Below are 12,634 nucleotides of genomic sequence, written 5' to 3'. Positions count from 1 at the left end.
GTGTGCACCTCTGTGGGTATGACTATGCCAGGATGGGATTATAGAGAGAGAGAGCGCTCTGTAACTGGGTGTGCACCTCTGTGGGTATGACTATGCCAGGATGGCATTATAGAGAGAGAGAGAGCGCTCTGTAACTGGGTGTGAACCTCTGTGGGTATGACTATGCCAGGATGGGATTATAGAGAGAGAGAGAGCGCTCTGTAACTGGGTGTGCACCTCTGTGGGTATGACTATGCCAGGATGGCATTATAGAGAGAGAGAGAGAGCGCGCTCTGTAACTGGGTGTGCACCTCTGTGGGTATGACTATGCCAGGATGGGATTATAGAGAGAGAGAGCGCTCTGTAACCGGGTGTGCACCTCTGTGGGTATGACTATGCCAGGCAGAGACCTTGCAGAATTGATGCACAAGGGACATTAGAAAGCCGTAGGCCTGTTATTATAGCATTATTACATATATACTAATAGATTAATGTGGTATTTAGATGTGAACCTAAGTGGGGACAGGGACTTATGTGACTGACCGTGTACTGTGCTGCGGTTTATGTTGGTGCATTATATGCTACATGTTTTCTTTATTAGAGCTCCCTGCCCTCTCAGTTGAATCTTCCCTGTATAGAGATTAGACCTGGGACTCTGTATAAAATCCAGTGATTTGGGGTTTATTTTTGTGGCTTAGAGCCAGGCCAGGATTTAAGTGCCAACCTTGTGGGGTTTCCCTATCTAGCAGAGTCGCTGCAGTATGCGGAGAATGGTGCGATGAAGGCAAAACATCCGGTGAAAAGGGATCCTGTGGATGGAAACCACTCGCTGCTAAAAGAGGTCACAGGAGGATGTCACGAGAGGAAACTGCAACCAAGTACGACTCTGGTGTCAGACTAACTGGTCCTAACCCACAAGTCACCGCTCCTGAGCTCAGGTAGGCTATAATAACGGATGATGTTACAGCAGATGGATCCAGATCTCTGGGGTGCCATGTCTAGAGGAGAAAGAATATGGCACAAGCAGTATAAATCTATGAGCTCTTCCTGTCAGATGTGAACAGTGCAGGCCAATGGAGGAGGTGTGAGGGTGGGCAATGTTTTTTTGGTCTGTCCTCACTTCTCTGATGTGGATGGATAGTTGGATATTAGAACATGTTGCAGCCTTGTGACCTGTCAGCAGGACAATGCACCATGATCCACAAAGGTCAGGTAGTCATGAAGACACACAAATCTGTGTGTCAGCTTTTCTCTCTGTCTCCCCCTCCCTTTTGAGACAGATGACATAACCAAGTCCCTGGCAGGCTTTATCTGCAACATTGTAGCTTCTTTGTAATGGCATGAGAGTTTGTCAGCAACTTGACCTCAGAATAACCCTCCCAGCATTACAGAGAAGCTACAATGTTGCAGATAAAGCCTGCCACAAAAAAAAAAAAAAAGGCAGAGTGCCTCATAGGGTGATAAGCTTCAATACCCCACAAAGGGAATATTCCAGGAGGCTGCTCACCTGGGTAGGTTGTGTGTAGCCACAACAACCATTAATAGCGTAAATCCATAGAAACCAGCCGCAGCAGAAGTCTGACACCACACACTACTTGAGGGTCTGGGATAAATAGTCAAAAGGATGGAGAAAGAAAGGGTCGTTATTCACACACACTTTATTGGTCCTTACAAATAACGCGTTTTAAAGTCATCAGACTTCTTTAGATTAATAGGACAGCATCCAGGGCCAGCCAGGGACTGCCAGGGACTTGTTTACATCAGCCGTCTCAGAAGGGAGGAGGGGGAGACAGAGAGACAGGCTCACACACAGAGATTTTTGTGTCCTCAGCAGAAAGCAGCAGCTGAGAACTGGGGGAAGGAGACAGAAAAGATAATAACAAGTATAGAAGGAATTGTTAGTCTCACCATGGGCAGCAACATATCAGAAGTTATGTGTGAGTGGAATATTCCTTTAATCCCATAAACATTTATTGGATAAAGTAGAACAGGCTTTTCAGAGCATATCAGGGCCTTCCCCTAATGTGTGACAAGGACTATGAGAAGCCATACTGTCCACATGGGCCAATATTACATCAGCTAGTGGCTTCTATGCAACCTATGGCAGCTAGACCCCTACAGAGCTCTGTGTCACCCCCAGCATGGAGCAGGGCTTTGTAAGTGCCGCTTGGTTCCATCCTCCCATCCAGGACTATGTGTCTGTAGAGTTTATGTCATGCAGCTGCTCTGGATCCTACACTAGTTCCAGGACTGTAGACCAAGAGCGATGAATGCCAATACAGGTGCCCAGTTCACCTCCCGGTTATGATAAGTGGGATAAACAATATGTTTTCTATTGTAATTCCCCTTTGGAAGCCATCGGAGAGAGACCCCGTTGTTTGCCGCTCCGTTTGTCTGAGCTGTGCAAGCAGCGAGAGCTGCAGGAGATGAATCCGGCGATCACAGTGAGGATGGCCGCCAACCCACTGTCATTACAATACAAAGCTTCTCCCAATCTGGCAAACAAACCTTCCTACTCATTGTTCCAGCTGTCATCTATCTCCTCTCCCCATGATAACCAGTTACACAACATCTGTGTCTCCTAATGAGTCACCCTCCATCTGGAAGCCTGCGCACATCACATCACGCAGGGAGCCCAGACGCCTCCGATCACCACTTTATTCATTACACATCCCTATGTACAGACATATATACACAGAAACGCTTAGAAATAAGAGAATTTATGGCAAAAATAGCATTTCAGACACAAAGAAGGCTGTGAAAATAAAGTCTGCTATGTTAAAGCTATTGTCTGTGGAGTTAGGTGGCTTGTTACTTGGGTAGTACACCTTTATAGTGTGTCTCTGGCTTTTACCAATAGGATCCTTTACTTTCCTTGTAAATATTCTCGCCATTCGCTCATCTGTTTTCATTATTCTGCTGGTTTCCCCCAGGATTCAGACAGCGACCTAGCGCCTCCTGCTGTATACCTACAGGACTGCACGTCTAATGTTAGATGCAACTAGAGCACAGGTGTCAAAGTGGCCGCCCTCCAGCTGTGGGGAACTACAACTCCCATCATGCCTGGACAGCCAAAGCTTTGTTTGATGGAGTTGTGAAAGTTATGAAACAGCTTGGGGGGGGGGGTGTAAGTTTGACGTCCCTGAACTAGAGTATAAGACAAGATGTAACTCAAGATTACTACACAATAAGAAGAGGCTTCAGAGGTTACAGATGTAATAGTGCCGCCTTACAGGATAGGCCCGATTTACACAGCTTTTTTGTGTGTGTGGGGGGGAAATGGCTAAAAAAATGGATGCATTTGTGTGCATGTGTTTTGATCAATTCTTACATTGACTTCCATTATAAGATTAAAGCGCATCCGTGTTTTCTGCATTGAGTTTGATTGCTCTAAATGGCCCTTCGCCCTCTCACATACTGATGGCTATGATCATGAACTAAGTCCGTTCTCTTTTAGTTTTTTTGTGGCAAATAATTTGGTACTTTATTTGAGCTGCTTATGGCTATATAATATCTGGTCTGCTATACAGACTGTACATCCATATTCTACTATATAATCACGCTTCATTTAAAAAGAAATTTTTTTCTACGTCAAGTGGGTTTGTACCCTAAGGGTACAAGACCACTTGACGTATTTGCTGCGTGAATCAGTCTTAAAAATAAGCAGGCAAAACACAGGTTGGCTTTATACAATTGTTCTGCGTTAAAATACGCAATTGCGTATTTTTGAAGCGTGAAGCTACATGCGTTTTTCGCACAGGTTGTTAACAACTGAAGCTTTGCTAACAACAAGCTTCACGCTTCAAAAATACGCAATTGCGTATTTTAACGCTTAACAATTGTATAAAGCCAACCTGTGTTTTGCCTGCTTATTTTTAAGACTGATTCACGCAGCAAATACATCAAGTGGGTTTGTACCCTTAGAATAAAAAAAGTCTGACAAGTTTTTAGGCTGAAAAGTGCAGCTCAAAACCAGTGCACCTGGCCTGTAAGAATGCTCCGGAGTTGTTATACAACCACGCCCACTTTCCACCAAGCCACTCCCCTTATGACAGGTGTACATTGTAGCTGAGCTTTCTCTATGGGGTTCTCCAGGCTACAGCGTCCATCATTTCCTATATAATTCCCAGGTGCATTATTACATGGCCCCTTAGTGTCCCCTCCAGTGCCTATCCAGTGTAATAAGCGCCATCAGGAATCCCTGCCTACAATGATAACACACTACAAGGAAAGGTAACACTTGGTAGGTATCTCATGGCCCATATCAGAAAGGTTGTCACCCTAAATATCAAATTCATTGTCTGGGACATAGAAATGATTGTTGTTTTTAATTGAAATGCTGTGTCATGACACTTACTTAGCACCAAGTTCACAGTATATAGCAGTGCTAAGTGCTGGAGGACATATATGCTCACTGTCCTCACAGCCAGATATCTACTGAATAATCTAGTGCAGGGAAGCCTATAGTTACGGTCTCCTGCTTGTTAGGGCAGGAGTACAGCTTTTCATGTTGTCATGGGATATCACTATTACATTCTGTATTATACTCCAGAGCTGCACTCTCTGTTCTGTTTGTGGGGTCACCGTGTATATACATTACTGATGCTGAGTTACATCCTGTATTATACTCCAGAGCTGCACTCACTATTCTGCCGGTCAGGTCACTGTGTACATACATTACTGATCCTGAGTTACATCCTATATTATACCCCAGATCTGCACTCATTATTTTGCTGGAGGGGTCACTGTGTTCAAGTTCTATACAAACACTAAACCAAGGGGTAATGCTAGGGGGTTTCATTTCTAGAGCTACAGAATTATAAATGCAGCTCTGTAGTATAAGCCTGGATGTAAGGACTCATTCACACTGAGGAAGAAGAGGAATCCGCTCTTAAATTCTGCTTGAAATTCCTCTTGTAAAAGAATGAACAGGGCAATATCTCGTTGTGTGTAATGGCTCTGTTGTTCACACTGCAGAATTTCCAAGCAGAATTTTCTGCCACAAATCTGCTTTTCGCCCAAAGAAGTAACATATCACTTCTTTTGGCAGAATTTGCTAGAGGAATCTTATAGAAGTCAATGGGGCTTGAATTCTGCTTAAAATTCTGCTTGAATCCTGCTTGCATTCCGCTTGAATTCCACTCAAATTCCACTCGAATTCAGCTCCTATTCTGCTAGGCCAGGGGCCACGGGCCGACAGTGAGGAGCAAACAAGCGCTATTAGCGCTCATTTGCTCCTTGTTCCAAGCTCGCTGCCGCCGCTATTCCGCGCAGCAGCAGTGAGCGGCTGAGTCTGGGGAGGGACAGGGGGAGCTGCGGGGGGGCTGCCCTGGTGATCGCTGCTCGTCCGGGCAGCCTATAGGATATAGCGGCGGTCTGCTGCTGTCGCTCCTATTCCACGGAGCAGCTGCAGCAGATTGCTGCTTTATAAGTTGTTGAAAGACAAACGACTTCAACGATCAGCCGACATGAATGATGTAGGCTGATCGTTGCCTCCTTTTCCACGGGATGATTATCGGCTGTAACGGCCAATAATCGTTCCGTGGAATAGGGCCTTAACTCTTGATCAGTACCTATAACTATCACTGATAACTATTGGAGTGGATTTACAAGGTGACGTTATTCCATGTCTGACTCGTGAAATGATTTGGATAAATACTTTTTAAAGTATCTGGATTACAAGGAATCTTGGTAAATGATAGTAACTCGTATCCGGCTGTGGTCGGCAGGGGAAGCCTTGGAGACGTTTCCTCTCACTGGCTGTGACATGGGAGGACCCGGGATATCTGGGATCATTGTAGGGAGCAGCTGATTAGCTGCTGGGTTTTGCGTTGTTTCTATAACGGGCAGAGAAGCTTTTCTGTCTGTAAGAAGCCATTACTCCAGCCGCGTCTTCTGTCTCATACCGTATCAGTTCTTGGTGTCGGAGGACATGCTGTCTGATATGATGTCACTCCCGTGGACCATGTTACCCAGCTGGCTCTTGTTCAGCAGCTGTGCCCTCCGGCAGATCATTCTCTCCTGCTCCTGCTTCAGCTCCACATATGACCGGGAGAAGGTATGGAAGATGGAAGTCACTGGGAAGGCCATCAGCAATATTCCACTCAGGATGCTACTGAGAGCAACCACCTGGCCGGGGATGCTTCTGGGTACCATATCACCATAGCCCACCGTGGTCATAGTGATCACTGCCCACCAATAGCAAGCCGGGATACTGGTAAACTCCTGAGATTCTGCCATCTCGTTCTCTATCAAGTACAACAAGGGGGCAAAAAGGGCAATGGCTACACAGAGGAAAAGCAGCAAGAGACCAAACTCACGGGTGCACCGTCTGGCGGTAAGGCCTAATGTCTGCAGGCCCAGTGAATGTCTGGCCAGGCGCATCACATACAGGATTCTCAAGGCACGGAGTATGCGCAGTACAAGGCCTACTTTATCCAGATAGGTATTCCCTGATCCGGGCCTCTTCTGCTCGGCAGACGTGTGGTCCACCACCAGGGTGATGTAGTAAGGCAGAATGGCCACAATGTCTATGAGGTTCAGAGGCTGCCGCAAAAATGTAAACTTGCTAGGGGATTGAATGAATCTTAGGATGAACTCAAGCGAGAACCAACCCACGCAGACTGACTCCACGATGAAGATGTTATAGCACATGCTGGAGCATTCACCCTGAGGGAAGAAGAAACAGTCAGGAAGCAGGAAATTATATGAAACAATTATTAAACTGTGACCTTCCTTTACCACATGACTACTGTCTCGGGGTCTCTGGTAGTGATCACTAACACCGTGAGATATAGAGGGCAATGTGTGCAGATATTTGCACCTATAGTAGCGTGTAGATTTATCTAGAAAAGTGCTACAACCTGATCCTTGGGCTAGGTTCACACCATGTTGGAGGATGTTCTAGCCTCCATCTCAGGACCCGTCTGAAATTACAGAACCAAAAAATGCTGCACAACAAACAGAAAACCCTGGTGGACCCCATTATAGTACATGAGGTGTGTAAGACTCCGTTCCTGTCTGTCTACTTTACAAGGCCTCATTCACGTGATCACGGCTCGGATCCCCCAATAGAAATGCAGCCCCCCCTCGACAGAGATGACAGAAGCGCAGAGGACCACTACTCGCCTACTCCTTCCGTGCTGGCTGGCTCACATGTTCACTGGCATCTGTGCTGTGATATTTCCTAGGATGTGCCCTATTTTTTCGCGGTGGGGGTTGGTGAATGGCTGCATTCATTTAAATGGTTCCTAAAATTGTACGTAGTCGTAGACAATTTTACGTTACGTGTGAATGCAGCCTAAGTTTGCCAGTGCTGAGCGACAACTGCAACAGTGGCCTCGAACTGAGCCGGAGATGCAGTGTGAACCCAGCTTTAATTCTTGCTGGTGTATTTTTACACTTAAACAGGAAGTGCACATGCCTGCACTGCTTCATGCCTGCACCCCTTCATGTCTGCTCCGCTTCATGCCTTGCACCCCTTCATGTCTGCACCCCTTCATCTGTGTACCCCTACATGTCTGCACCCCTTCATGTGTGTACCCATCCATATCTGCACCCCTTCATGTGTGTACCCCTCCATATCTGCACCCCTTCATGTGTGTACCCCTCCATATCTGCACCCCTTCATGTGTGTACCCCTCATGTCTGCACCCCGCACTCCTGGAAAACATTTATATGGTCAGAAAGTTATGACTCAACACTTATTAGGCGCCGTTCCTTTACCTCTGTACCTCCTAAACTCCATCATTCTGAGGTTGAAGACCCCCTTCACACGTCCGTGTCAGTTTTTTACTGTCAGGAAATCATGATCAGGAGGCTTCAGGAAAATATCATGATTTTCTGACAGTAATGTTCACACTGTTTTTTTGCAGTCCCTTTTTGCGGGGAAAAAAAATCAGGTGAAAAAACTGATGCATTGTGTGCATACAGTGGTCCTCTTGGGCCCTGGCTCTCTGCCAGGTCCCTCTTCCCTGAAAAGTTCAGTCTGAGTAAGGTTCCTGTATGGGTAGGAAGCAAGACAAGACACAGCTAACAATTTCTTCTCAGATTACTCTACACAACACTATGCAGTGTTAAGCTCTTACAGGAGAGGACAAGTCAGAGGTAACCTTAACCCACGCCGTGGACTACAAGAGTCACAGTGCAGGACAGTATCCACAAAAGCCAAAAGAAGCTAGGAACTGATTCGGATAGAGCAACGTTGCTAAGAGCCTAGGAACTCGCAGCGCGGTTGTCAGCAAAAAATCCTCAGCATTCCGCTCACCCCAGGTAACAAGGTCTGGGGCCTTGTGTCACCCACTAGGACGGGTCTACCAACACTGGTAGGGCATTAGGTGGTGCGAAGACCTAAAGGTCAAAACACGGGCACAAGTATTCTCTTCTTTTTCTAAGTTTTCTTCTGCCTCATCCTCCAACATCCTGGCAGAGCACAGTGCTACTTGGGTTGGGACTCTCACGTCATCCTCCTCTCTGCTACTCTGATTCTTTGTATCTCTCAGCACGCAGATCAGTCAGCACGACTGTACTCTTCACTGTATCCCTATCACAGATCTGGTTGCTGTATTATTATGGGCTTTATTAATGGAACAAGTGTATTGTACCCTGTCAAAGGAAAGCTGTATAACCCACTGCACTCAAGTACTTACCAAGTAAAAGAGATTATTTATGATTAAGAGACTCTGTGATTTTTTCACACTTCACTGACACAGTACACACTACATCCTTGGGACATTTCTCCTTTCTGTGGGTGGCAGTGTCAATAGTCCGAAAGGGTCACTACACCACTCCGGCCCACCGTGATTACGTCCCAAGGGACCCTGTAGCAGCCTGGCAGGTCACTGTTCACAGAGGAACAAGGTACAACCGGCCCTTTAAAATAAAAGCAGGCGTGCCACCATACCTGTGTGCCCAACCGGCACTGGTGTCAAGACACAACAACTCAGGGTTCGGCTGCATCTCGGCCAACCACCATAGCGCTGGCATTACACCTTACCATCTGGCAAGTGACCGGATGTCCCTCCACCATAGCACCACAGGGGTGCACCACACTCTTGTCTCCAGTTTGGGCACAGGTTTTACAGCTTGGTTCCATTAGAGTGAATGGAGCTTAATTACAAACTGCACCTGACCTGGAGTCAAGAGCGGTGCCGTCTCTGGAAGTAAGTGGCCATGTTATTCTAACACTGGAGAACCCCTTTAAATTTAGCGGTTTGTCCCAAAGTTATGAGAAGGTAATCAGAGCCTAATGGTGCGTTTACACAGACAGATCTTCGAAGCTAAAGCCAGGAACAGACTATAAACAGACAACAGGTCATAAAGAGATTTCTCCTCTTCTCAGATCCAATCCTGGCTTTGGCTTTAAAAATCTGTCAGATAAATCTCTCCACACCATCAGAGTCTGCATGTTTCCGTCACCCCCGTGATCGTGTATTAAGTGGAGACACATGACCGGGATCTATCCGGACATTATTTTATGCTCGTCACTCTGTGATTGGTGTAATTCATTTCAGTCCTGTCACATAGGACCTGTGGCTATGGAGGTCAGCGGACGTGGACGAGTGACGGGATATGATTAATGTTCCCATCACACTGTCTATGACTTGTTGGATGGGTCCAGGATATAACCTTGCCGGCTGCTCATCGCCTGCGCCCTCCATACTGGGGGCTGAGAGGATCACTGTACAGAGAATATAGCTCTATAATCACACATATCACTTATCCGTATTTCAGGTTTGATATGGATGACAGCAAAATGATTGCACATAAACCTCCGTCTCACATGACATGAGGATTACACGGCCGAGGTGCGGACGTCTTCTCTTAGGGCCCTATTCCACCGGACGATTATCGTTTGCATAATTGTTAACGATTAACGATCTCAAACGACCGCTATTGCGAAAGACCTGAAAACGTTCACTCATTTCCATGGAACGATAATCGTTACTTATGATCGTAATTGCGATCGTTTCTTCTTCCGTATTTATTCGCTATTGCGTTCGTATCTATTGCGAACGACCGAACGATGTCTTATTCAATGCGAACGATTTGCGAACGAGCAACGATAAAAATAGGTCCAGGTCTTATAAAGCGATCAACGATTTCTCGTTCGGTCGTTAATCGTTAACTGCATTTCAACCGAACGATTATCGTTTAGATTCGAACGATTTAACGATAATCTGAACGATAATCGTCCGGTGGAATAGGGCCCCTAGTCTATGCTGGGAGAGAAATGTCGCCTCACAGGTTATAAAGCAAAACCTTTTGTTCTTACAGGTTTCTAAAATAATAATAATTGTGTGGCTATATATCTGTATATACATCTGTAGACTGTTCATGGTTTGCATACCAGCATACACATCCACTGTATGGGCCCAAGTAATTCCCATTAACTGCAGGTTAAACCAGAATCTGGGGCAGGGGTGTAACAATCGTGGTTACAGGGGGTGACACTGGACCTACCTGAGGATCTGGGACCATGTCACCTAATCAGAGGAGAGAGAAGAGATGTCTGCCAGGGAGGGTGGGCAGGGAGCTAATGGCCTAATTACTCTATGGGGGCACAGGGAGGAGCCAGGCTGCTACATGGGGGCACTTAGAGGGGCATTTAACCTTTTTTGTGAGTTGAGTCCCCTGTTCCACATCTCTTGAGCAGCATAGAGAGCAGGGAAACTGAATACTGTCTGGCCAGGTTCCCCGCAGAATACAGAGTGGGGGAGGGGGGCAGGACTTAATGGTCGCTTTAATGTCAAGGGTCCCTTCTATTAAGTAGGAACTGTTGTGTGTTAAGTAAAGAACTCATTTAAAGGGGTTATCCAACATTAGAATTACATGGCCACTTTCTTCCAAAGTCTGCACCGCTCTTGTCTCCAGTTGAGGTGTGCTCTGTAATTAAGCTCCTTTCACTTCAATAGAACTGGTTTGCAAAACCTGTACCCAAACTGTAGACACTGCCACTACTCCACTGTGTGTGATGTAAGCACAGATAGTGCTGCCTTGCCTGTATATGATGTAAGCACAGATAGTGCCGCCTCGCCTGTATGCGATGTAAGCACAGATAGTGCTGCCTCGCCTGTACGCGATGTAAGCACAGATAGTGCTGCCTTGCCTGTATATGATGTAAGCACAGATAGTGCCGCCTCGCCTGTACGCGATGTAAGCACAGATAGTGCTGCCTCGCCTGTACACGATGTAAACACAGATAGTGCCGCCTCGCCTGTATATGATGTAAGCACAGATAGTGCCGCCTCGCCTGTACGCGATGTAAACACAGATAGTGCCGCCTCGCCTGTACGCGATGTAAACACAGATAGTGCTGCTTCGCCTGTACGCGATGTAAGCACAGATAGTACCGCCTTGCCTGTATATGATTTAAGCACAGATAGTGCCGCCTCGTCTGTACGCGATGTAAGCACAGATAGTGCCGCCTCACCTGTATATGATGTAAGCACAGATAGTGTCCCCTCGCCTGTACGCGATGTAAGCACAGATAGTGCTGCTTCGCCTGTATATGATGTAAGCACAGATAGTGCCGCCTCGTCTGTACGCGATGTAAGCACAGATAGTGCCGCCTCACCTGTATGCGATGTAAGCACAGATAGTGTCGCCTCGCCTGTACGTGATGTAAACACAGATAGTGCTGCCTCGCCTGTATGCGATGTAAGCACAGATAGTGCTGCCTCGCCTGTATATGATGTAAGCACAGATAGTGTCGCCTTGCCTGTACGCGATGTAAGCACAGATGGTGTCGCCTCGCCTGTACGCCATGTAAGCACAGATAGTGCTGCCTTGCCTGTACATGATGTAAGCACAGATAGTGCCGCCTCACCTGTATATGATGTAAGCACAGATAGTGTCGCCTCGCCTGTACGCGATGTAAGCACAGATAGTGCCGCCTCACCTGTATATGATGTAAGCACAGATAGTGTCACCTCGCCTGTATGCAATGTAAGCACAGATAGTGCCGCCTCGCCTGTATATGATGTAAGCACAGATAGTGCCGCCTCACCTGTATATGATGTAAGCACAGATAGTGTCGCCTCGCCTGTACGCGATGTAAGCACAAATAGTGTCGCCTCGCCTGTACGCGATGTAAGCACAGATAGTACCGCCTCGCCTGTATATGATGTAAGCACAGATAGTGTCGCCTCGCCTGTACGCGATGTAAGCACAGATAGTGCTGCCTCGCCTGTATATGATGTAAGCATAAGGGGGGAACCTGCTAACCCCACTCCCGCATACCCCAACAAAACACGATAAAACATATCTGGCGGAAATTGCAGCATACGCTGCGCTTATAGCTCGGCTGCCAGCTGCCTGTAGGTTTTTAGCTCGTAAAGAGGCTAGAGGTTTTATAGCTCAGGCAGCTCAGACACCGGCTAAAGGTCTTAATAGCTCTGGAGGCTGGAGGCTTCACTTCCCAGGCAGTCTTCTCTCATCCAGGAATCTTGAAAAGTGCTGTGTCCCTGGTCAAACTACCTGTCCTTTTATACTCTAAACCCCGCCCCCTTTAACACCTAGCTCAGCTCACTACCTCCCCCAGATATTCCCTCCGCATACTAATGTCCCCTTTGTCTCTACACAAAGGCCATACCTGTTCCCCCCTCCCCCACCCTCTGACGGGGGCCATCTTGACTAGCATGCAACCACCTACCAC

General features: G+C 46.9%; 1 protein-coding gene and 1 long non-coding RNA gene across 6 annotated transcripts in view; one reads left to right on the top strand and one right to left on the bottom strand.

Moving 5' to 3' along the window:
- Positions 1 to 12,634, top strand: part of LOC138772872 (uncharacterized) — a 57,337-nt gene that overhangs the window by 23,943 nt on the left and 20,760 nt on the right. The window lies entirely within an intron of this gene.
- The window catches only part of KCNG1 (potassium voltage-gated channel modifier subfamily G member 1), a 44,728-nt gene continuing 37,716 nt past the window's right edge, over positions 5,623 to 12,634 (bottom strand). For all 4 annotated transcript variants that reach the window (XM_069953603.1, XM_069953601.1, XM_069953600.1 and 1 more), the window contains exon 4: positions 5,623 to 6,648. In XM_069953603.1, the coding sequence (XP_069809704.1) occupies positions 5,890 to 6,648 (759 nt within the window). In that variant the 3' untranslated portion in view covers positions 5,623 to 5,889. The remainder of the gene's footprint in view (positions 6,649 to 12,634) is intronic.

This window comes from Dendropsophus ebraccatus, chromosome 14 (genome assembly GCF_027789765.1).
Source record: "Dendropsophus ebraccatus isolate aDenEbr1 chromosome 14, aDenEbr1.pat, whole genome shotgun sequence".
Lineage (NCBI taxonomy): Eukaryota > Metazoa > Chordata > Amphibia > Anura > Hylidae > Dendropsophus > Dendropsophus ebraccatus.
The sequence above is the reverse complement of the archived record's forward strand: the minus strand, read 5'-3'. Positions and strand labels throughout refer to the sequence as shown.